Source organism: Nelumbo lutea, chromosome 6 (assembly GCF_056320005.1).
Source record: "Nelumbo lutea isolate HS-2025 chromosome 6, American lotus-T2T, whole genome shotgun sequence".
Classification (NCBI taxonomy): domain Eukaryota; kingdom Viridiplantae; phylum Streptophyta; class Magnoliopsida; order Proteales; family Nelumbonaceae; genus Nelumbo; species Nelumbo lutea.
In genome coordinates this window covers 29547344-29571951 of record NC_142689.1, presented here as the reverse complement: position 1 = coordinate 29571951, position 24608 = coordinate 29547344, and the positions used below count along the sequence as shown (strand labels likewise).

At 38.9% G+C, this 24608-nt stretch overlaps 1 protein-coding gene across 7 annotated transcripts in view; it reads left to right on the top strand.

Annotated features, from left to right (window-relative positions):
- The window catches only part of LOC148848258 (electron transporter, putative (Protein of unknown function, DUF547)), a 40400-nt gene that overhangs the window by 209 nt on the left and 15583 nt on the right, over window positions 1-24608 (top strand). The window contains exons 2-5 of one of the 7 annotated variants that reach the window (XM_088949840.1): window positions 285-369; window positions 1248-1323; window positions 1465-1566; window positions 23299-23415. In XM_088949840.1, coding sequence (XP_088805966.1) covers window positions 1258-1323; window positions 1465-1566; window positions 23299-23415 — 285 coding nt within the window. In that variant the 5' untranslated portion in view covers window positions 285-369; window positions 1248-1257. Of the gene's footprint in view, window positions 1-3; window positions 370-1247; window positions 1324-1464; window positions 1567-2520; window positions 3410-6430; window positions 6675-23298; window positions 23416-24608 lie in introns of those variants that run through there. The other 6 variants (XM_088949838.1, XM_088949839.1, XM_088949844.1 and 3 more) reach the window with 6 other exon arrangements.

Here is a 24608-nt window from a genome sequence, read left to right as displayed (position 1 = left end):
AGTGCAATAATTACACCAAATTCCCTCCTTCACCATCTCTGAAATTCGAATTCTTATAAAAATAATCCTTGAGTAAGGCAGAACCTTTAGAAAACTCCTTTAATCTCCAAATATGTCTCCTCAAATTCCTCCTCTTCTCTGATACGCATTACAAGGATCATCATATTTACAGTCTTTGTCGGATTTTTATTAGAATTTATTATTGATCTTTTAATGATGTTGTAAAGAAGAATGTGAGAGTTTTGGGTGCTGAAGAGATTGAAAAATGGATGGTTGCACTGTAGGAGATGAAGAAACAGTTTCAAAAAGAGACGAGGAAGAAATTTGTGCTTGTTCCAGTGGTCAAGCGCAGCATAGGCGCACTAAGAGGTAGGCATTTTTGGGTTTTTCAATATTGCTTTCTTTCTAATCTATTTTTGTTGATCTGTTTGCTTGGAGTTGGTACCCATGGAAGGACATTTCACATAAGAGGAGAGGGGTTTTTGATCTAAAGGTTGCTGCTATAATTTTATATCCATTATATTTGTTTATAAGAACTCATTTTTACCATTTTTCTTTCGGTTAAATTCCTGCAAATACAAAGCTGAAGCATCTGGTTGTGGCTTTATAAGATGAATATTCAAGGTTCTTGAGCATTACGGATATTTCACATTTCAGTAAAAGTAGATTCTGAGAGGTCAATTGTTCTTTGGGTGGATTTTATTTCCAAGGAAGTAGGGTCATGGAGGACAAGGGTTTCCCCATTAATTTTAGTTGGAAGCACAATTTCTTTTTAGCAGAGATTAGTATTTTTCAGGAAGTTTTAATTGGTCTTAGTAGTGAACTTTTATAGTCGACAAGTTATTGGGCATTTGGTAGCATTTGATACTAGAAACTCTCTTATTCATGTTCTTATAATACTTTTTGGTCAAGAATTCTTCTGCATAGTCTACATAAATGGTAGGTAGAATTATGCATACGATCACTACAATGGACTGAATGGAGCTTAATATGATTCGTTGAACCTTCTTGTGCTGCTTATCGAGACATGTTGTGGTACAGAAGACAGTAGTACCTCTTTTAACATTCAGAGTCTATAAATTGAGAATATGCAACTCAATGCACATTGCAAATCATTCAAAAGAAGCAGAGATGTTGAAGTATACCAAAAACTATTCTTAAGTTTATATTCAAAATGAACCATGTTTTAAGGTTCATGCATCTCTCTTTTTTATGGTTCTAAATAGGAAAACAATGCTTTATTTCAGTGCTTCAGACATGAACTTGGATGTCACAGGACATGGAGTTCCAAATTCCATGGGAAGAGACTTGGACGTATCACACGTAAGACTGCAATTCTTAAATTGCTTTTGTCCATTGATTATCCCATATAACCAGTTTATAGTTCATACTAGTGTTTTGAAGAGGGGACTTATAATAAGAACTGAGAAAGAAGATTCAAAACTTACCTGTTATGATTTGCAGTCTATCACCAGAATTTACAGGGCACGAAGTCCTCTCCATCAGGGTGCAAGTGACACTAAGACCAAAACCTCATCAAGCCATCAAGCTTCCTTGGTGAAAGATGTAAGCATTGAATATCTTACTTTACACGGAGCTGTATGTTTATTTGTAATTGTAAGTTGTAACTGCATGTTTGTTCTTATATTTATTTATACAAGAACAAAATACATGCATTATCATGTAAAGGCATATTGACCAAAAAAATGTAGGAAATGATCTTTTCTAAAGAAACCTATTACCATGTAAGATTTGGTTCTATGACATTACTTTTTACTTAAAACTGCTCAAAAAGAAGTCCATGGTAACACCACTAAAGGATTCAGCAGAAACCATTGGAGACCTCCAAGAAGAATGCTTGTCAAATTTGAAGTTTCTTTAGATTTTCTTTTGAACAGTCACAAAACTAATGTACTGTACATAAGTTAATTTCAGTGATTTTGTCTTCTATATATTTTTGCTTTATGTCAATATGAAAACTATCCCAATTTTAGATTATTTTTTCACCTCTCTCCTCACTCTACTCATCTCTCTCTCTCTTCTTGCACCACTCAACTAGTAACCAATAAGGTTAATGTATTGGTCTTTCCTCCATTCTCTTTATTCAATAAGGATTCTAGAAAGACGAGTTCCCTTTCAGATATGTTTATAGCTGATAAAGACAACTTTTGAGTCATAACATCAATAAAAGTAATTTTTTAATATAATTTTTAAAATAAATTAACTTTTTAAAAAATTATATAAAATAAGGGCAGAAATACCGTCCATCTTCTTTCTCCTCCAAACCACTTCCATCAACGCCACCGGTGCCTCCAGCAACCTCCGAAATGCCTCCACCCAATGCCACCGCCTCTGCCCACCTCTGCCCACCTCTGCCCCAGCCCTGCGAACCGACCACGGCTCATCGTATCAATAGTCCCACTCTCCTCCGGCGCGTTCCCCTAGCCATAATTCTCAAGTCCATATACCCTTTTATATTCCCTCCTCCTCAATTGTGCTCATAAATGATGTCCATATCAGGTGATAAAATGCTCCCATGCTCATCCAGATCCTCGGTGATGGATCACAGATGGAAGCCCACCGTCGAAGTAGCTCCCAACTGCCCTCGATGTGCCTCTGCAAACACAAAATTCTGTTACTATAGCAACTACAGCCTATCACAACCTCGATACTTCTGTAAGGGGTGTCGAAGGTACTGGACCAAAGGTGGATCTCTACGAAATGTACCTGTTGGTGGCGGTTGCCGGAAAACCCGTCGAGCGAAATCTTCAAAGTTTCCACCGACCAAAGCTGTCTCCATCTCCCTCGGTTTTTCTGGAGATGGCCCGTCATCGGTTGCGAATCCAATGGTGGTGCCGACAACAGCAGCCACGGATGCTTCAAACATCGATCTTGCCGTTGTTTTTGCCAAGTTCTTGAATCAGAATTCAAGTTTGGGTTCTGGACTTGCTACACCTGAATTTTCAAGCGAAAAAGAGGTCGATGCGTCTCTCAACATTTCCACTCTTCCAACTCGAATGAATTAGCAGAAGATTCAAACGTCGTGGACTGGCAGAGCCAGACGGATCTGGCCATTGATGCCCACTTGATTAAAGAACCTCGGCAGCTGTTTCCAGGTCAACTTGTTTTTGACTGCAAGCAAAAACAGGAGTGAATTTCGCAGTTTACAGTTCAGGAATCAAACAGTAGTTCTGGGTTTCAACCTTTAGTCAGTGATGGAACCGCTCAAGATGCATTCTGGTGGGAAGCCCCAGCTGTGCCAAATTTGGCATGGCAACCGGAGGAGTTCCAGGGTTTGGAAACCATCCCGTCCAATGATCATTTAACGATGTTTTATCCCAATTCATTAAACAACAATTGGAGCTCATTCGATACACTGAATTATGAATCTTTATCAAGGCCTTGATACGTAATCTACAGAACCCTATTTTTCCTTTTATTTATTTTTCTTTCTTCTCTGGGTTCTCTCTCTGTTCCTTCTTTCCTCTTTTCCTCTCGTTCTTGTTTCTCAAAGATCTTACTTCTTACAGTACTGTAAGTGTTGAAGCTTTTCTATTACATTTTTCATGGTGGAAAAGCTCTGCTATGTACTTAAAAGTAGACACATATTTATAAAAGGGGGGGGGGGGTGGGTGGAGGCTGAGGTAAGCGGAGGCATTCCCCGATGTTGCTGGAGGCGGCGATGGCGCTGATGGATGGTGGTCATTGAGGTTCATGGGGTTGGGGCGGAAGTCGTTAGGAGGAGGAAGAAGATGAATAGTGTTTCTGTCCTTATTTGATATATTTTTTAAAATGTTAACCTATTTTAGAAATTATATTAAAAGGATTACTTTTATTGATATTAGGGCTCAAAAGTTGCCCTTATCAGCTATAATTTTGTTATTTTTAAAGTAAATTTTCCAGGTTTTAGGGACATTAATTGTCAGATGTTAGGTCTGTATCTTTTATTTTTGGTGGAAATGTTAGGTCTGTATCTAGCCCATCCCTTTCAAGACCCTGTGTAGCTGTGACTAGTTTTGGATAATGGCCTTTCTTAGATTTTCCACATATATATTCAGTAAGCAATATATGGACTTCAAGCCTTATATGATAACTTGTCACTGCATGCCACCACCTTTATCGTTGTTACTAAGAGAGATTTAGCTTTATCTTGGCATGTTAGAACCTCTTGCCAGATGCTAATTTCTGTGAACAATTAGGAGTAGAGAATGAGAAACATGCATATCTGGTTGAGAGTTCCCATCGGGCTGTATTTCATACTGTGCATAGCATTTTGGTCAAGTATGCATTATCTACTATGATATAGTTAGCCATTTCTTTGGTTAGTTTATATTCTCTTAAATCCTAATTATAGTACATATGTTAGAAGTTAAATTCTTTATAAGGGTTGAATGGGTAAAGAAGAAATAATAGAGATAGAATACAAGAAAATTAGGCTATGTCAACTTCAACATTACATAATTAGTATCCCATTAATTATCTATATTTCCTTGATTTTACTGCCTCTACTTGTCAAGTTTAAACCATATTCAATGTGTTCTTTCCACCCTTAATACTGGATTAGAATATATGCAAATCTTTTCCTGGTTCCTGCAAATCAATTTTCATATTTAACCACCTGCATATTAAGGCTGTGTTTGGTTTGAAGGAAAAAGTAGGGAAAGGAAGGGAAAGATAGGGAAACCTTTACAAACCTTGTATAGGTTTCCCTACATTTTCCTTCAAACCAAACATAGCCTAAACATCCATTAAATTCTATATTCTTCATTTCCTTTGGAGGAGTGAGGAATATTCCACCTCCAGTCAAGATAAATTACATGGATATATAACTGCAGGTAGAGGACCTATCCATATGATGTTAGTTAGTTAAGGCTATGTTCGGTTTGAAGGAAAAAGTACGGAAAGGAAGGGAAAGGTAGGGAAACATTTACAAACCTTGTAAGGTTTCCCTACCTTTCCCTTGTAGAGAGGATGAGGGGTAACTTTATAATTTTACTTTCTTTTATTTGGCTCTTTTGTATCTCTTTGTACATTACTGTACATATCTCACACTTGTAAGGACAGAACTGTCCATTCTCACATTAATATGTAAATATCTTTTTCTGGTCGTGTGGTACTGTACACACCCATCCATTTTCTTGTGACTCTCTTGTCTCTTCTCTTCTTCAACTGAAACTGACATGGTATCAGAACAGGTTGCTCTCTGATCTTATTCTTGCTTCTTTATCACTTTCTGTGGGTTGTAATCTCATTTCTCTACTGAGATCTAATGAACCCTTCAACTGGTGGAGTGTATAGGATTGTTTTTTATCAACCCTACCTGCTGCACAGATAGAGTTTGAACTCTGCAGGAGAGATTTCATTAGATCTCTCCTGGGAGATCTCAGATCAGGGCCAAACTTCAGATATGGTGTTGCTTAGACCAGACCTATCTGCTATTCAAATATCTCTTGATTTGGTGAAGTTTTGAAGGGGTTTTGATCCTCTTCCTTGGGCGGCTGCTACTTTCAGTTTCTTTTTTTGGACTGTTGATTTTTCGACTGAGGTTTCAGACTTCGTTTTCTTATTCTAAGGGTCTTAGTGACTCCCGATTATTATTAATCTCTTTCTCAAGGTATTCTTCTTGACTTCTAATGATTGTTATCATCTTTTCTATAGTCTTCCTTTGGTTTTTTGACTGAATATGGGATCTGAAAGGAGTGACATCATATCTGTGAAATTCGATGGAACAAACTATGCTCTCTGGAAATTTCATTTCCAATTTTTTGTTGAAGGGAAGGGTATGTGGGGCTATCTGGATGGTACCATAACCATTCCTGATATTACAGATGCTAAAGGGCTGAAACAGTGGAAAATCAGTAATGCCCAAAAAGTTTCCTAGATATTAAGTTCAGTCACTATCGATGTAGCTATTCCTATGAGAGGCCTGGAAACTGCTAAGGAGATGTATGACTACCTTGAGAAGGTGTATCAGCAGTCAAATATGTCCAGACAACATCAGATTGAAATGGACATATTCTCATACACCTAGGGGGAGAGAAGAATATAGGAATATTAAGCTGGTTTTGTTAATCTGTGGACAGAATATGAACTTGTTCATCTTAGGGCCACAACAACTGACTGTTGTGTGACAACTATGAAAAGGCATTCTGATCAAAGGAAGATCGTGCACTTTCTTATGCACCTTAGACCTGACTATGAGTTGATAAGATCCAGCATACTCGCCAAGGAAAATGTGCCTAACCTGGACACCATATTGGGTGAACTATTAAGGGAGGAGACTAGACTATACACTCAGTCCTCCCTTGACAGCAAGAAAGAACATGGACATGATACAGTTTTTCTAGCTACCAAGCCAAAGGGCAAAAAGGACTTCTCCGAGATGCAGCGCTATGAGTGCAAGGAGTTTGGACATGTGGCCTCTCATTGTAAGAAAAGGAATTTTTGCACTTACTGCAAACAACAAGGTCACATCATTACTGAATGCCCTACCCGACCTCTCAAGAAGGATCAATACAAGGCACTTCAGACAGTTACAGAGCCTTCATCTGACATTACTGTCTCATCCAACTCAGACTCAAAGGGGGAGCCTTCTGGTACTCTGACTGAGGATAAGATATGACAACTTGTATCTTCAGCTATTTCATCTGCCTTCTCTACTATCGCCCCGTCTGGTAAGTCTTCTACCACTTGCTCCTATCCTAGCCATATGTGGATTATAGATTTTGGAGCCTCAAATCATATGACTGGGGCCTCCTTTGGTCAGACTCCTAAATCCTACATTTCTAATGACCAGATTATTACTGCTAGTGGTGAGTCATTAAAGATTGTTGGTTGTGATGATTTATTTCTTTCTACCTTTCAATCACCTTCCTTTCATCTCCCTAAAACCTTCTTTATTCCTCAGTTGACTACCAATCTTATTTCTGTGGGTCAACTTGTTGATGATGGTAACTTGGTTCTATTTTCTCGTGATGGTTGTGTCATACAGGATCAACACACTAGGGAGGTGAAGGGGAAGGGGAGTAGTCTTGGGAGGCTGTTTGCTCTTGAGTTCGAGAAGAGACCTACATCCTCATCTTGTTTTCTTTCTATTACTAGTGATGTGTTACATTCTCGATGAAATAATGTGTGGCATTTATAGCATAGACGTTTAGGCCACACACATGCTAAGAACTTGGATCATCTATTTTCTTCTGGTTGTTTTCCTACTGTTAATCATGTTTCTAAGAATATTGATAAATCTTGCATAACTGGTGGTCTTAGTAAAAGTCATATTTTACCTTTTCCATCTTCATTTGTGCATGCTACTGTTCTTTTCCAAGTAATACATAGTGTTGTTTGGTCGTTTCCTGTTATATCTAGACTTGGATATAAATACTTTGTTTTATTTATTGATGATTGCACTAGATATACTTGGATTTATTTCCTTCGAAAGAAATCGAATGTACTTCCCACCTTTTAGAACTTTCGCACCATGATAATGACCCAACACAATGCCACCATTCGTATTCTACATTTTGACTCGGAGGGAGAATATTTTGATTGGGAAAATGGAGAATTTCATACCTATTTAAAGAAACATGGTATTCTATCCCAAAGATCTTGTCCAGGAACTCCTCAACAAAATAGAGTTGCTGAACGCAAGAACCGACACATCTTGAGTATGGTGAGATCCATTCTGCTTAACTCCCATGTTACCATTACCTTTTGGGTGGAGGCGGCCAACACTGTTGTGTATCTCATTAACACCATTACATCTTCAGTTCTTGGTAATCAATCACCTTTCTATTGTCTTTTTCACCATTCTCCAAACTGCTCTACACTTCATGTTTTTTGTTGCATTTTCCTTGTACATCTTCCTCCCCATGAGCGCACTAAGCTTACTGCTCAATCAGCTATGTGTGCCTTTATGGGGTATAGTTTAGAACATAAAGGATTTCTCTATTATGATCCTAAAGTTCTGGGTCTCCATATATCTCAAAATGTTATCTTTCTTGAGAATTTGTCCTTTTTTGAATATGTTGTTAAATTACCTGCACCATCCTTTTCTATTCTACATAACTTTACTCCTGCAGGTGATTTAGTCTTGCCTCTTTAAGTTTATCACAGGAAGTATCCAGCTGCACCAATGCCTATGCCTCCTCATCCTTCATCGACCCCGATTCCTATTCCTTTAACATTCTCAAACCCTATACCATCCACATCTACTTCTCATGTAAGTGATCCTTCACCTCCTACTCCCACTCCTTTATGACGCTCTTCCAGAGTTATTCGTCCTCCTGACCGCTGTGGATATTGCTATCCATAGTTCTCTTTCTGCTACTTTGTCTTCTACAGATATCCCTAAGTCTTACCAACAAGCTACAGCAATTGGGCATTGGAAAGCTGCAATGGACTTGGAAATTCAGGCCCTATTAGAAAATGATACTTGGGAACTTGTTTCTCCTCCACCAGATGCCTCCATTATTGGTTGTCATTGGGTATACTCAGTCAATTTGAATTCTGATGGGAGCCTAGATAGATATAAAGCTCGCCTTGTTGCTCAAGGGTACAAACAAGAACATGGCATCGACTATGAGGAAATGTTTGCGCCGATGGCTAAGATGACTATTGTTCGGCTTATTCTTGCTATCACTGCTATTAAACAATGGAATGTTCATTAGATGGATGTCAAGAATGCCTTTCTTCATGGAATCTCCGTGAGACAGTGTATATGAAGCCTCCTCCAGGCTACTGTGATGATTCTCTCTAGTCTGCAAACTAAAGAAGTCCTTATATGGGCTTAAACAAGCCCCACGGGCCTAGCTTGAGAAGTTCAAAGGGGTTATTATTGAAACAGGATTTCAGTAGAGCGCCTCGGATTATTCCCTCTATTCTTCGTCGTCCCCAAGGAGTGACTCTTCTACTAGTGTATGTTGACGATATACTTATTACTGGTGATGACTTGGAAGGGATCACTCAGTTGAAGCAACTTCTCAGTCAATCCTTCAAAATGAAGGATCTTGGTCCTATGACCTACTTTCTTGGTCTTGAGATCACCAGAAGTGCTCAAGAATATTTTGTTAATCAACACAAATATGCTAGTGACCTAATTAAGATGGCCAATCTCTCTGACTCGAAGTAAGTTGATACCCCATGGGAACTCAACCTTAAGCTCAGTAAGGATGATGGACAACTCCTTCCCGATGCTACATTATATCGTCAACTTGTTGGAAGCCTTATTTACCTTACTATGACTCAGCCATACATATCATATGCTGTGCAGATAGTTAGCCAGTTTGTATCAGCCCCTCGACAACCTCATTTCTCTGTTGTGCTCCGAATTATCAGATATGTTAGAGGCACCTTATCTCATGGACTTTTCTTTTCATCTTCCTCGTCTCATCAATTGACTGCTTATGCTGATGCTGATTGGGCCGGTTGCCCTGACACCAGACGGTCCACCACTGGCTGGTGTGTTTTCTTAGGGGATTCCCTCATCTTTTGGAAGTGTAAGAAGCAACAGACAGTCTCCAAATCATCTACTGAAGCCAAATACAGTGCCATGTCCTCTGTTTGCTGTGAGCTTGTTTGGCTTAAAGCTCTTCTTCATGATTTGACCATTGATCACTCCGCTCCCATCCCTTTGTTTGCTAACAATATGAGTGCGATCAAAATTGACTCAAATCCAATCTTCCATGAACGGATTAAGCATATACAGGTGGATTGCCATTTCATTCGAGACCTTCTCACTACTGGTCACATCACATTGCCTCATGTGTCTTCCAATCTTCAGCTGGCTGATCACTTAACTAAGGCTATGACACACACTCGACACAATTTTCTTGTAGACAAACTGATGCTCTTACCTAAGCATCATTTTGAGGGGGAGTGTAGAGAGGATGAGGGGTAAATTTATAATTTTACTTTCTTTTATTTGGCTCTTTTGTATATCTCTTTGTACATTACTGTACACATCTCACACTTGTAAGGACAAAACTGTCCATTCTCACATTAATATATAAATATCTTTTTCTGGGTGTGTGGTACTGTACACACCCATCCATTTTTGTGTGACTCTCTTGTCTCTTCTCTTCTTCAACTGAAACTGACATCCCTTCCTTTCCCTACTTTTTCCTTCAAATCAAACATAGCCTAAGAGAAAGGTACCTCAGACAACTAGCATACATGTTAGGGAAATCAGAGTAGGTAAACTGACAACATCCATTTAATGTCCAATAACAATACTGTCACATCCTTTATTCAGGTAAATTTTTGTTATTTCTTTCGTGCTTGTCCAATTCACTTTCTTCATGATTAATTCATTATGGTACTCCCTCAGTCCCCTGTAATCATCATAGAACTACATATGAATCTTTTAGATTGTTGTGGTACTTGTGTCATGTCTAAAGAACAGGTACATTCTGGTTCATTATCTATCTCATAGATTTCTACTTGAAATAAAAGCAGCAATCTAACTAGCAAAGGCCACATCATTTTACTATTTGATATATACAATTGCAGAAATGCCCCCATTTGCCTATATAATACATGATAATGTACAACTGAAGCATGCTAATACAATAAAGCAACAAGAGATAACATATTATGTGTAAGTTTTATTACAATCTTGTCCACACTCCCCCTCACACTGATGTGGGGTAAATATCAGTTTATCAACAAGGAACTCATGGCGAGCATGAATCATAGATTTGGTAAAGAGGTTGGCAAGCTGAAGTTCAGAGGAGATATGAGGAAGCATGATAGTTCCAGAAAGAAACTGATCTCTGATTAAGTGACAATCAACCACAACATGTTTCGTGCATTCATGGAAGACAGGATTACAGGCAATGCATATGACAATCATGTTGTTTGCATAAAGAGGGGTAGGAGAAGTGAGAGGATGACGAAGCTCTTGTAGAAGACCCCTTAGCCAAATAATCTCACTACAATCTGCAGACATGGCACGACATTCAGCCTCCACAAATGACTTTGAAACTGTGGGCTGTTTCTTACACTTCCATGAAATAAGGGAGTCGCTGAGAAAAATGCACCATCCTGTTGTAGAATGACATGTATCTGGGCAGCCTGCCCAATCAACATCTGAATAAGCATGAATATGATCTGTAGATGAAGAAGGAAATAGTAAACCTCTCTTTGAGGTCCCCTAGAGGTACCAAATAATGCAATAAACAGCTAAAAGATGTGGGCGGTGAGGCTGAAACAAACTGGCTAATAGCTTGAACAGCATGAGCAATGTTGGGACGAGTGACTATAAGATAAATAAGACTACCAACAATTTTTCGATAAATAGATAGATCTTGCAAAGGTTATCCATAATCATGGGAAAACTTGACATTGAGCTCCATTGGAGTGTCAACTTGTTTGGAGTCGGTCCTTCATTTGGAATGATTTATGTAAAAATACCTTGAGTTTCTGAATGCTTTCCATATGTCGTATTAGGTTTCCTGGACAAGTTTGAAGGACCAACAAAACCTGGTTCAAGCTACCACTACAGTTATAACACCCAGAGAGAACCGGCACGAAAAAACGCTTCTTTTGAAGATACCTCTTTGGTTCATATGAACAGAACAGGTTTTAACCTCATAGCTCCGATATCGTACCTGTCAAGCTAGGATTGTACAACAACAAAGACACAAAGAGTTTAGTAGGCATAGTCCAATGAGTACCCCCGCCTCCAAAGGGCTCTATTTTATTAGAATGATATTTGATATATTCAATTAGGAAATGCCCCTGTTGAGCTATATAATACATGAGAATTGTAGAGAATGTTGGAAAGTAGAAGATTGACTCTCTGATTGATTCTCCATAATTTTAGGTCCATCAGTTTAGGAAACTTAATTTCCTAGAATCATGGGATATTAATTGGAGAATCCCACTGATATAGAAATTAGTTTTTTAGGAAAAGTTAGTTTCCTATTTTATAACACCCTGTAAATTAGCTCTGTAATTCTATATAAAGTTGTGTATATGCTCCTTCCAAGATAATACAATCAATTCATTTTTTTCTCTCAAATTTTCACATGGTACGGAGCTGGTCACGACTTAATCCACACATAGTATCTCTTTGGTCATCTTTGCTGCTGGTTCAAGAACTCTCTAACAGTATTTGGGAGGTTCTTGAGTGTCGTTGATTCTTCTTCGAGATCGGCTACAGATCTGAACTCTACATTTTTGCTTCTTCTGGACTGCTGCACCATCGGATTCATTCTTTTTTCTTGGATCTCTTTGTAGAGACATCAGATCAGTCTGAAATCTTAGATCTAGTGTTACCTTTTTTTTTTTTTTACATTGGCTGAAAGATTCTTTAGGCCTTCATCGCCAACCCTTACTAAGTTTTTCAGACCTTCATTGTCTGTTTTTCTCTCTTTCTTGAAGCCCGCCCAATATGTCAGAAACCACTGTATCAAATACCACTGCACAATCGGAAGAAGTTTCCTCACATCAAGCATCTGGCGAACTGCAAAACATTCAGGCAGTATATAGGTTGAACAGGAAAAATTATTTGAAGTGGTCTCAGTTTGTTCGAACATATTTAAAGGGAAAAGGAAAGCTTAGCCATCTCTTAGGGATGGGACCAAAGGAAGGAGATCCAAGATTTGATGTATGGGACGAAGCTGACTCCATGGTCATGTCATGGTTATGGAATTCAATGAACCCTGAAATCAGCGACACATGTACGTTTTTATCCACGGCTAAAGAGATCTGGGATGTCGTCTGACAAACAAATTCAAAAGCACGTGATGCAGCACAAGTGTATGAAATCAAAGTCAAGACTAGAGCAACTAAACAAGGTAGCAAGACAGTTACCGAGTATGCAAATTTACTGCAGAACCTGTGGCAAGAACTCGATCATTATCGGTGCATTGAGACTAAATGTGCAGCGGATGCAACAATCCTAAAGAGTTTTATCGAAAAAGATCGCGTTTATGACTTTCTTGCAGGACTCAACACAGAATTTGATCAAGTTAGGGTCCAGATTCTCGGCAAAGAAGAGGTACCATCTCTAAACGAGACTATTTTTCCTATTCATGCTGAAGAAAGCCGTAGGGGGGTTATGCTTGAACCCCAAGTACTAGAAGGTTCAGCCATGACTACAAGGATGGAACAACCGAAAATACTGGAAGGAATGAAGACAGATTTGTCCTCTGCATGGGACAACAAGGAGTCTCTTTGGTGTACCTATTGCAAGAAACCAAGGCACACCAAAGAGAAGTGTTGGAAGCTGAATGGTAAACCATCGAATAGGGAATGGGGCTACAGAGGAGGACAACAGAAAAGTCGAAGTCAAGCTAACTTCACCACAAATCAGCCGAGCCAAGAAAAGCCTCCAGACAAGACCGAGTTCAATAAGGAGGAGATCGAAAAGTTAAGGGGGCTTCTGGGATCGTTGGAGAAACCTAGTGGTATAGGCTCTCTTGCAATCTCAGGTAAGTTTTCTATTCCTCACGGACTAAATGTCTCAGATGAACCTATTAGGGATTTATGGGTTATTGACTCAGGAGCCACAGATCACATGACTCACTCCTCACTACATTTTAGCACTTATACCCCTTGCCCAAGCAATCGAAAAATAGCCATTGCAGACGGTTCCCTTACTACCGTAGCCGGCCTTAGGGATATCCATATTAATCCATCACTTACACTAAAAAGTGTCCTTCATGTTCCAAAATTGTCCACTAACATGATATCCATCCAAAAACTCACCCATGACATGAACTGTAATGTGCTTTTCTATCCTTCTTACTGTATATTTCAGGACCGGGATTCGGGGAAGAGGATTGGACTTGCTAAGGAGAAGAATGGACTCTACTATCTTGAAGAATCATGCAAATCAAATATTGTCCAAGATAAGTCATCTCTGTCATTCCTTTCATCATCCAACAAAGACACCATTTGGCTTCATCACTTTAGACTAGGACATCCATCTTTTGGAATTCCGAAAACTATGTTTCCCTCCTTGTTTAAAGGATTGAGTGTTGAATATTTTCATTGTGATGTGTGAATTTGCAAAACACAAGCGTGTGCCCTTTCCAATCAGTAACAAGAGAAGTTCAGTCCCATTCTTTTTTATCCATAGTGATATATGGGGACCCTCCACAGTTCCAAATGTGTCTGGCTCACGATGGTTCGTCTCTTTTATTGATGATTGCACTAGGGTCTCTTGGATCTTTCTTCTTAAATCTAAATCAGATGTAAGTAGTGTACTCCCAAATTTCCATAACATGATCTAAAATCAGTTTGGGGTCAGATCAAAAGATTTAGATCAGATAATGCACGGGATTATTTCAACCAAACTTTATCCCCATATTTTCAAAAAGAAGGGATTATCCATGAATCCTCCTGCATTAGTACTCCACAACAAAACAAAGTAGCAGAAAGGAAGAATGGTCATCTACTAGCTGCAACCCGAGCCTTACTTTTCCACCAGCATATTCCGAAAACCTATTGGGGGGAAGCTGTGCTTATAGCCGCATAAATTATAAATCGATTACCTTCGAGGGTGTTGGGATTTAAAACACCAATGGAAACACTTTCTCAATTTTATCCCGATCTACGTACAACAAATAATCTCACCCCAAGAATCTTTGGATGCACTGCTTTTGTCCATGTTCATACCCATAATAGAGGGAAGTTAGATCCAAGAGCCGTCAAGTGTATCTTTGTGGGTTATTCGTCCACCCAAAAGGGTTATAAGTGTTACCACCCACCTTTCTAAAAAAATCTTTGTCTCTATTGATGTCACTTTTGAAGAAAAAACACCATATTTCACTCAACCTTATCTTCAGGGGGAGTCCTTGTCATTCATTTAAGATAAGGACAGAGATTTGTTCCCGCTTGGTCTAACTACAGTTTCTCAACACCCAAACTCAGCATCTATACCAGTTCAATCCGTATCTGCACCTATCAAACCACCTCAAACCAAACTAACTTCTTCACCCATTCATACCAGACCCATGACAGAGAATGATGAACTTTGTGACTCTATGAGATTGCAGGTATATTCAAGAAGAAGAAACCAGGATCCTAATCTTGTGCAGGTTCAAGATTCAACTCCTAATCCTAAGAATGAGGTAAATACAGTTCCAGAAATTTCTTCTGAATTAGCATCTGACCAAGATCTTCCTATTACCCTTAGGAAAGGCACAAGAGAATGTGCTAAACATCCCTTATATCCCTTAGCAAATTTTGTGTCCTTTAAAAAATTCTCACCATCACATAGGAGTTTCCTAGTTAGTCTAAACACCATTCATATTCCTAATACTTTATCTGAGGCATTATCTGATGAGAAATGGAAAGATGCTATGAGAGAAGAGATGCAGGCTCTAGATAAGAATCAAACATGGGAAATTGTTGACCTACCACCAGGAAAGAAACCCGTGGGCTGCAAGTGGGTTTTCACAGTAAAGTACAAGTCAGACGACTCTCTAGAAAGATACAAGGCAAGACTCGTGGCAAAAGGATATACACAAACCTATGGTGTTGACTATTAGGAGACATTCACTCCAGTGGCTAAGATGAATACGGTAAGAATTTTGTTGTCACTAGCAGCTAACTTCGACTGGTACTTGGAGCAATTTGATGTAAAGAATGCTTTTCTTCACGGTAATTTAGAGGAGGAGATATACATGGATATTCCTCCGGGCTTCAAAGGAAATCTAAAAGGAAATAAAGTTTGCAGGTTGAAGAAAGCACTATATGGTCTCAAGCAATCACCTAGGGCGTGGTTTGGAAGATTTACTAAAGTTATGCTTGCCATCGGATACAAACGAAGTCAGGGAGATCATACACTCTTTATAAAGCATTCGGATGAAGGGGGAGTCACGGCTCTTCTGGTATATGTCGAATGACATAATTGTGACAGGAAATGATGAAAAGGAGAAGGAAGCCTTAAGAAGATGCCTAGTCAGAGAATTTGAAATAAAAGAACTTGGGAGATTGAAGTATTTTCTAGGGATTGAAGTAGCTCATTCCAGAGAAGGCATCTTTATCTCACAACAGAAATATGTAACAGATCTTTTAAGAGAGACAAGAAAGTTAGCATGCAAACCATCCTCCACACTAATTGAGCCAAATCACAAATTGGGAGAAGCAAATGAAGATCCAGTCGTGATTAGGGAAATGTACCAAAGATTAGTAGGAAAACTTATATATCTTGCCCACACAAGGCCAGATATAGCATATGCTGTGAGCGTGGCTAGCCAGTTTATGCACAACCCGAAAGAGGTTCACCTACAAGCGGTCTATAGGATACTACATTACCTAAAGGCTAATCCTAGCAAAGGAATCTTGTTTAAAAGAAACACTGGATTAACCCTAGAGGCATACACCGATGCAGATTATGCAGGCTCTCCCATGGATAGGCGGTCCACTACAGGTTACTGTACGTTCCTTGGAGGAAATCTTGTGACATGGAGGAGTAAGAAGCAGAATGTGGTAGCTAGATCAAGTGCGGAGGCAGAATTCAGGGCAATGGCTCAAGGAGTATGTGAATTACTATGGCTCAAGATAATTTTGGAAGACCTAAAGATCAGATGGGAAGGTCCAATGAGATTATTCTGTAACAACAAGTCAGCTATTAACATTGCTCACAATTCCGTCCAACATGACAGGACAAAGCACATTGAGATAGATAGGCATTTCATAAAGGAAAAGCTGGATGGCGGATTAATTTGCACTCCATATGTCTCAACGAATGGTCAACTGGCAGATGTGCTGACAAAAGTGCTTTGTAGTGTGGCATTCCAAGTACTTATCTCCAAGCTAGGAATGAAAGATGCATATTCACCAGCTTGAGGGGGAGTGTTGGAAAGTAGAAGATTGACTCTCTGATTGATTCTCCATAATTTTAGGTCCATCAGTTTAGGAAACTTAATTTCCTAGAATCATGGGATATTAATTGGAGAATCCCACTGGTATAGAAATTAGTTTTTTAGGAAAAGTTAGTTTCCTATTTTATCACCCTGTAAATTAGCTCTGTAATTCTATATAAAGTTGTGTATATGCTCCTTCCAAGATAATACAATCAATTCATTTTTTTCTCTCAAATTTTCACAGAGAAGATGGGCCGAATGGCCCACAGGCTGTTTATTCTTTCTTGTTATTTATGTTTTTCTGTAATGGGCCTTATTCTGGGCCCATCCTGTCTATATTAAGTTCTTTGTAAATTCTTGCACAACTAAGGGCCTCCTTGTAATTATTCAAATCTATCTTAATAAAATAGTGTTAGGGTGCTGAGAGAGAGTAGGTTCGAAACTCTCATTCTCAAACCCTCATTGCCGAACTCTCAAGCTCTCCTCTCTTCAGTTTTCTTCATGGTATCAGAGTAGGCCTGAACCTCAATATTCTAGGGCTGGAAGCTTAGGCTAGTGTTGCTTGATTCTTGGAGGTCATTGGAAGTGCCCAAGACTGGAATCTCTTGGAGAAGTGGTTCGGTGACCAGGAAGAATCAGAGAAAAAAAAGGAAGGGGAACAGCTCGGTTCTGGTTTGAAGCTCGAAATTGTAAGTTGTGCTCAGATTTCTGGGTTATTTTCTGATGTGTTTGGACTGTTGAAGTGTCCGAAAATTTCTGGTTGTTCTGTATTACTTTCGGCTGTGTTTGGACTGTTGAAGTGTCCGAAAATTTCTGGTTGTTCTGTACTACCTTTGGCTGCCATTGAATCTGGTTTAACCCAGATATTTCTGGTCTGTTTTCACTTCTTCTTGGACTGTCAAAATTGCCAAAACATCCTTGTAACAAGGCTGTGGATTGTTACTTATATTTGGCTGTTTTGGGGGGGTTGTACGAACTGTTCTTGAGGCCTTTTTTCTTTTTTTGATAGTGAGGTTGTCTCTATTGCCCACACTGTGTTTGTAAAAAGGCCTTTTCAGCAATACCAATTGGTATTTACTCTTCTTGGCTATTTCTTTGGTGGTTACCTTGAAGTCCAGATTTGAAAAGGTACTTCGGCTGAGTGCACAGTGCATAGAAGTTTCTGATTACTTCTTGAAGGCTGAACTCAGTGTATTGCCTTCTTGTGGTCGGCTGAAGTCAGTATATTGCCTTCTCGTGGTCGGCTGAACTCAGTTCTTGCTCGTCCTCATTCAGTATACTTGTAGAAGTCATCTGAAATCATATTTGAAGTGTTTTCATGATGTACTCCTCAGAGTTTGAAAACAAAAGTGGTGCTGAATATGGACTGGTTCAGGGGACTCCAAGTGATTTCTTATTGACTGTGACCACAGTTAAACTAGATGGAACTAATTATCTGGCATGGTCACAATCTGTAAAGATTTATGTATGTAGTAGAGGAAAGTGGGGGTTCATTTCCAGGAGTAAGAAGGCTCCCCCAGAAGATGATCCATCCTACGAGAAGTGGATGCAAGAAAATTACACTGTCATTGGGTGGCTTGTGAACTCAATGCAGCCACAAATTAGCCAACACTACCTATGGATGAATTCAGCAAAGGAAATTTGGGACAGTGTTGCAGAAACCTATTCCCAAAAACTCAATGTGGCCCGAGCATATAAATTGAAAAGTGATGTAAAGAATTTAAGGCAAGGGGAGAAGCCCCTAGCTGTATATTTCTCAACCCTAAAGTCTCTATGGCAAGAGATTGACCTAATAGAAGTTGTAACTTGGGACACCACCAATGATGCAGAGACCTATAGAAAATTGGTTGAAAGGAACAAGGTAGTTGGGTTCTTAACTGGACTAAACCCAGAATATGATATCACAAAATAGAATATTCTTTCCAAGGAGTGTGTCTCGTTGTCACAAGCTTATGAATTGGTGAGTAGTGAAGAGAGCAAAAGGGCTGTCCAGGTTCAAGTGGTTGATATTAGTGATCACTTTGCCAATATGGGGGTTAAACCTAAAGGGAATGCTAGAACTTCTAGTGGCATAGGAAAGAAAGAAGTTATATGTGAGTACTGCAAGAAGCCAAAGCACACCAAAGACAAGTGTTGGAAACTACATCCTAATCTTGTTCCCATTCGGTTTCAGAAAAAACATGATAGTAAAAGATCAGGAAGTGCAAATGTAGCTGTCGGGCCAGATAGTGAAGAGATGTCTGCTTCTGCACAGTTGGCAGCCATGAGAGCAGAATATGAAAAGTTTGGGAAGATGATCAGTCAGCTGGGTGATGTGACTTTTCCTTCCAACCCTTCAGGAAATTCTGTTTTTTCTGCATTTGCTCATTCAGGTATAAGGGCTTCTGCCAATCATGCTACCACTTCAGATAATCTCAAGATCCCTTGGATTATTGACTCAGGTGCTTCTGATGATATGACCAATCTTTCTACCTTGTTTGTTTCATATGACTTGCTTCCTAGACATGATAAAATCACTTTAGCTGATGGTTCACTTGCCCCTATCTCTGGTAAGGGAACCATCAAGGCTACGGATTCCTTGTTCCTACCTTATGCCCTTCATGTACCTAAACTAAATACAAACTTGTTGTCTGTAAGTAGTTTAACCAAGTCACTAAACTGTTGTGTAACCATTTTTCCTTCCTACTGTGTTTTTCAGGATCTGGAGTCTCAGAAGGTAATTGGGAGTGGCCATGAGGCGAACGGAATATACCTACTTGATACTCCCTCGGATCTGTTTCTTCAGAGTCTATTAGTCGGATTATGTTGTGTCATCGTCGTTTTGGTCATCTGTCTTTTTCTGCCTTGAGTCATCTATTCCCTGAACTGTTCAAGGGAATTAGTTTGTCCAGTCTTCATTGTGAGTCTTGTGAATTGTCAAAGCATTGTAGAAACAATTATCCTTTGAGCAATAAAAGATCTTCTTTTCCTTTTAATATTGTGCACTCTGATGTGTGGGGACCTTACCACTTACCCTCCATGGGTGGCTACAAATATTTTATCCTGTTTATTGATGATTTTTCTCGGTTCACTTGGATATTCCTGATGAAATCCCGTGATTAAGTTCCAAGACTTGTAAGACAATTCCATGAATTTGTTCTAACCCAATTTGATATCAGGATTAAAATCTTCAGATCTGACAATGCAAAAGAATACTTTGAGAAGAACCTATCCTGCTATCTCTCTGACATGGGGGTTATTCATCAAAGCTCATGTGCTAGGACCCCAGAACAGAATGGGGTTGCTGAGAGGAAAAATAGGCATATTGTTGAAGGTACAAGAAGTATCTTATTTGCCTCACATGTTCCTACAAGGTTTTGGGGTGATGTTGTTCTTACTGCTATCTACCTTATAAACCGTATGCTATCCAGGGTTTTGGGGTTTAAGTCTCCCTTCAATCTCTTTCATCCGGACAATGACCTTTTTTTTGTTCCTATTCGTGTCTTTGGCTGCACCTGTTATGTACATGTTCCAAGTGTCCAAAGGCATAAATTTGAACCCAAAGCTCAAAAGTGTATCTTCCTTGGTTATTCCCTCACACAGAAGAGTTATTGTTGCTTTGATCCAAAGACTAGCACTCGGTATGTCTCAATGGATGTCACCTTTGATGAGCTTTCCCCCTTTTATGGTTCCTCTCCAGAAGGACATTGTCCATAGGGGGAGGATTTGTCACAGGTGTTTGTTCTTCCTCTTCTTGTCCCTGTTGAGTCTCTTGATGTGTCTGTTTCTCCTTCAAATGTATCAAGGGTGGACCAGTCATTCCATTCTCTCTGTCCCAGTGTTCTTCTCTCTTTACCTCCTCGTCTTATCCTCAATCCCAAGGTGTATCAAAGGCAAAGATCCAGAAATGTGCAAGTTGTTTCAGCACCTTTGGAGTCATCCTTCTCTGACCTTGATATTCCCATTACTATTAGGAAAGGAAAACGGAAGTGCACTGCACACTGCATTTCCAAGCACCTTTCTTACAGTTTGCTTTCACCTTAATACTTTGCCTATCTCTCTTTTGTTGCTTCTAACCCTATTCCCAGGTCTGTGTCAGAATGTCTTAAGATTCCAGAATGGAGGGATGCTACGAGATCTGAAATCGATGCCCTACACAAGAATGACATGGGAAGTGGTGGATTTGCCTAAAGGGAAGGATCCAATCGGTTGCAAGTGGGTCTTTACTACCAAATACCGAGTTAATGGCACCATTGAAAGGTACAAGGCCAGGCTGGTTGCAAAAGGCTATACACAGACATATGGGATTGATTATTTGGAGACCTTTGCACTTGTTGCCAAGATGACATCTGTGAGGGTTCTTCTATCTTTAGCTGCTCACTTTGACTGACCCCTTTATCTATTGGATGTGAAGAATGCATTTCTGAATGGTGAATTACATGAGGAGGTTTATATGCCTCTTCCTTCAGGGATGTATGGAACTGATATGAAAGGGAAGGTATGTAGGCTGAAGAAATCTCTTTATGGACTAAAACAGTCCCCTAGAGCATGGTTTGAGAGATTTAGAACAGCACTTGTTAACTTTGGTTATGTGCAGACACAGCCCGATCATACTCTTTTTGTGAAGAGGAGTGGACCTCTGGCAGTATACTTCATTGTGTATGTAGATGATATTGTAGTGACTGGTAATGATGTTTCAGGAATTCATGATCTAAAATCTTTTCTCCATACAGAGTTTAAAATTAAAGATTTGGGGGAATTGAGATACTTTCTTGGCATAGAAGTGGCTCGATCCAAGGATGGGATTCTTATCTCCCAAAGGAAGTATGTTCTTGACTTGCTTTCTGAAACTGGAAAGATGAGTGCTAGACCAATTGCTACTCCTATTGATATGAGTCATAAACTCTCAGCCTCAGAAGGGACATTGCTAGAAGACAAAGGAATCTTTCAAAGACTTCTTGGGAAACTTTTGTACCTATGCATGACTCGGCCAGATATTGCATGTGCAGTCAGTCGCATTAGCCAATTCATGCATGCTCCCCGAGACACTCATATGGCAACAGCAGAGAGAATCCTTTGTTATTTGAAGGGCTCCCTAGGAAAGGTAATTCTGTTTGCCAAGTATGGTCATATGAAACTTGAAACCTACACCGATGCTGACTGAGCCAGAAACATTGATGACAGAAGATCTAATTCTGGGTATTGCAACTTGGTGGCTGGTAATGTTGTTTCTTGGAGAAGCAAGAAACAATCGGTTGTTGCTCGGTCTTTTGCTGAAGCAGAATACAGGGCCATGGCACATGGAGTTTCTGAATTATTATGGCTAAAATCATTGATGGAAGAACTTGGGGTTGAATATGACAAGCCAATGATGTTGTACTGTGATAATCAGGCTGCCATCAACATTGCTCACAACCCAGTGAACATGATAGAACTAAGCATATTGAAGTTGATCGACACTTCATTAGGGAAAGGGTCTCTTCGGGTGAAGTGTGTCTTCCTTTCATCACATTTGAAGGACAATTGGCAGATTTTCTCACCAAAGGCATTCCCAAGGCAAAACTTCAGCATGATACTAGCAAGCTTGGTATGATTGACATCTATGCTCAGCTTGAGGGGAAGTGTAGAAAAGATGGGCCGAATGGCCCATAAGCTGTTTATTCTTTCTTGTTATTTATGTTTTTCTGTAATGGGCCTTATTCTGGGCCCATCCTGTCTATATTAAGTTCTTTGTAAATTCTTGCCCAACTAAGGGCCTCCTCGTAATTATTCAAATCTATCTTAATAAAATAGTGTTAGGGTGCTGAGAGAGAGTAGGTTTAAAACTCTCATTCTCAAAACCTCATTGCCGAACTCTCAAGCTCTCCTCTCTTCAGTTTTCTTCAAGAATATATAACTTAAGCATGTTAATACAATAGAACAATAAGAGAGTAACATATTATGTACAAGTTTTATTACAATCTTGTTCATAATTGATAGCTATCTAGTAGAAAACTCAGATCTGCAACCTGATTTGATAGCAGTGGTAGAAAGAGAGAAAGAAAGGAGTTTCTTGAAGAAAAGAGATGGGAGAAGCCAATAATGATCTGGCCGCCCCACTCATTGTCTTATATACTTACCAAATAAAATACATTACAATGACTAATATGCCCTTAATAGGGCGGCTGCTGCTAATAATATAAAAACAGACTTTAAAAGTAACATAAGCTAATGGGCCTTGGGCCCAGTAACACTAACTAATAATGATAAAAAAAAGGAAACAAAAAACTGCTGAATATTTCAACATATTTGAATACCATATTACTTTCAACTATATCTAGGACCAATGATTTCCTTCATCTACTGTATTAAACCCAATAACTTCCTTTATCATATCGTCATTTTTTTAAGTTTAAATGCAGTATCTATGCTTTGGTTAAAATATTTATCATATAATTTCAACTGTACCACAAATTTGTACAATACCGATACATTCTGAAATAAATGATGCATGACCTTACAGATTGAACAGCTACAACTGCGTTTGCAGCAAGAGAAGTCTATGCGAATTATGCTTGAGAGATCAATGGGCCGAGCTTCTAGTACATTATCTCCTGGACACAGGCACTTTGCTGCTCAGGTATTACTTAAAAACTGAAATATCAAAGAATCTGAGTTGAGTGAAAGGTGACTATTCATGTTTTCTAATGATATACTATTTTTAGCAACAGCATGCTCTTTTTTTCTAAATCCTTCAGGATAATATAAACCAATCAAAATAAATCCTGCAAAACATGAAAGTTCTTGCTTCTCATTCATTGACCATATGAAAAAAGGCTAATTGTAGGAAATATAAATAAGAAGAGAATTCAAGTAACTGAAATTACTTAAGGCACTGTGTCTAAGAGAAAACTTTGCCCACATGCAATGTAAACATAATAATGCATTTGATTGCGGGAATTCCTTAGGGTCCAGTGACCATCACACTTGCTATTACTCAAGGGTGCAAACTTTACACCCATAGATTTTTACATGAATACCGGCATGTACATGGAAATACAAAAAAAAAATATCGGTACCAAAAGGAAGTAGATTTTGCAAGATTTCCAGCACAAATGAATGGATTGCAAAAAGGTTAGCAATTGTGAATTCAAGAAGATATGTTATTTAAATAAAAATCATAACTGATTGGTGGAAACAGGATTCATGTAGCCGACCCCATGTAGTTGGGATAAGGATTGGGTAATGATGATGATGATATTTAAATAAAATCAATGCAAATACTTGCCATCAATAAATACTGTAAAGGCACCATTGATAATGTTCTAATGACCTATTGCAATATTTAAAAAGTAAAAACGTATTTTTAATGATCATTATGTTCCATTCCAAATTTGGATTGTCATTTTAACATAATTACCTTTGGGAATTCCTAGGTTAAAACCATGGTCCAACTAAAGTACTAATTCAATAGCTAAAATTCTTACTTCTAAATTATTTTCTGATCAGTAACGGATCAAAGAAGGTTATTAAATCAGAAAAAGAACATAGCACAGTAGAAAGTTTAGATCCCATATTTGTATATCTACAGTTTCTATTCAGCATAAAGGAAATGTCTCACGTTCACTTTATTGATGATCTGCAAGTGCAAGCACATTTTCATATACGAAATTCCATACACACACGCATGTGTGCTGCACAGGTACAGTTCAATAGGAGCATCATCACCCCCCATAATCCAACTTCTAAGTAACTGATATTTGATGTCGAAATATTTTATTCCCACTTTATCATTTAAAATGTCAAAAACACTTAGAAAATGAACAAATAGGC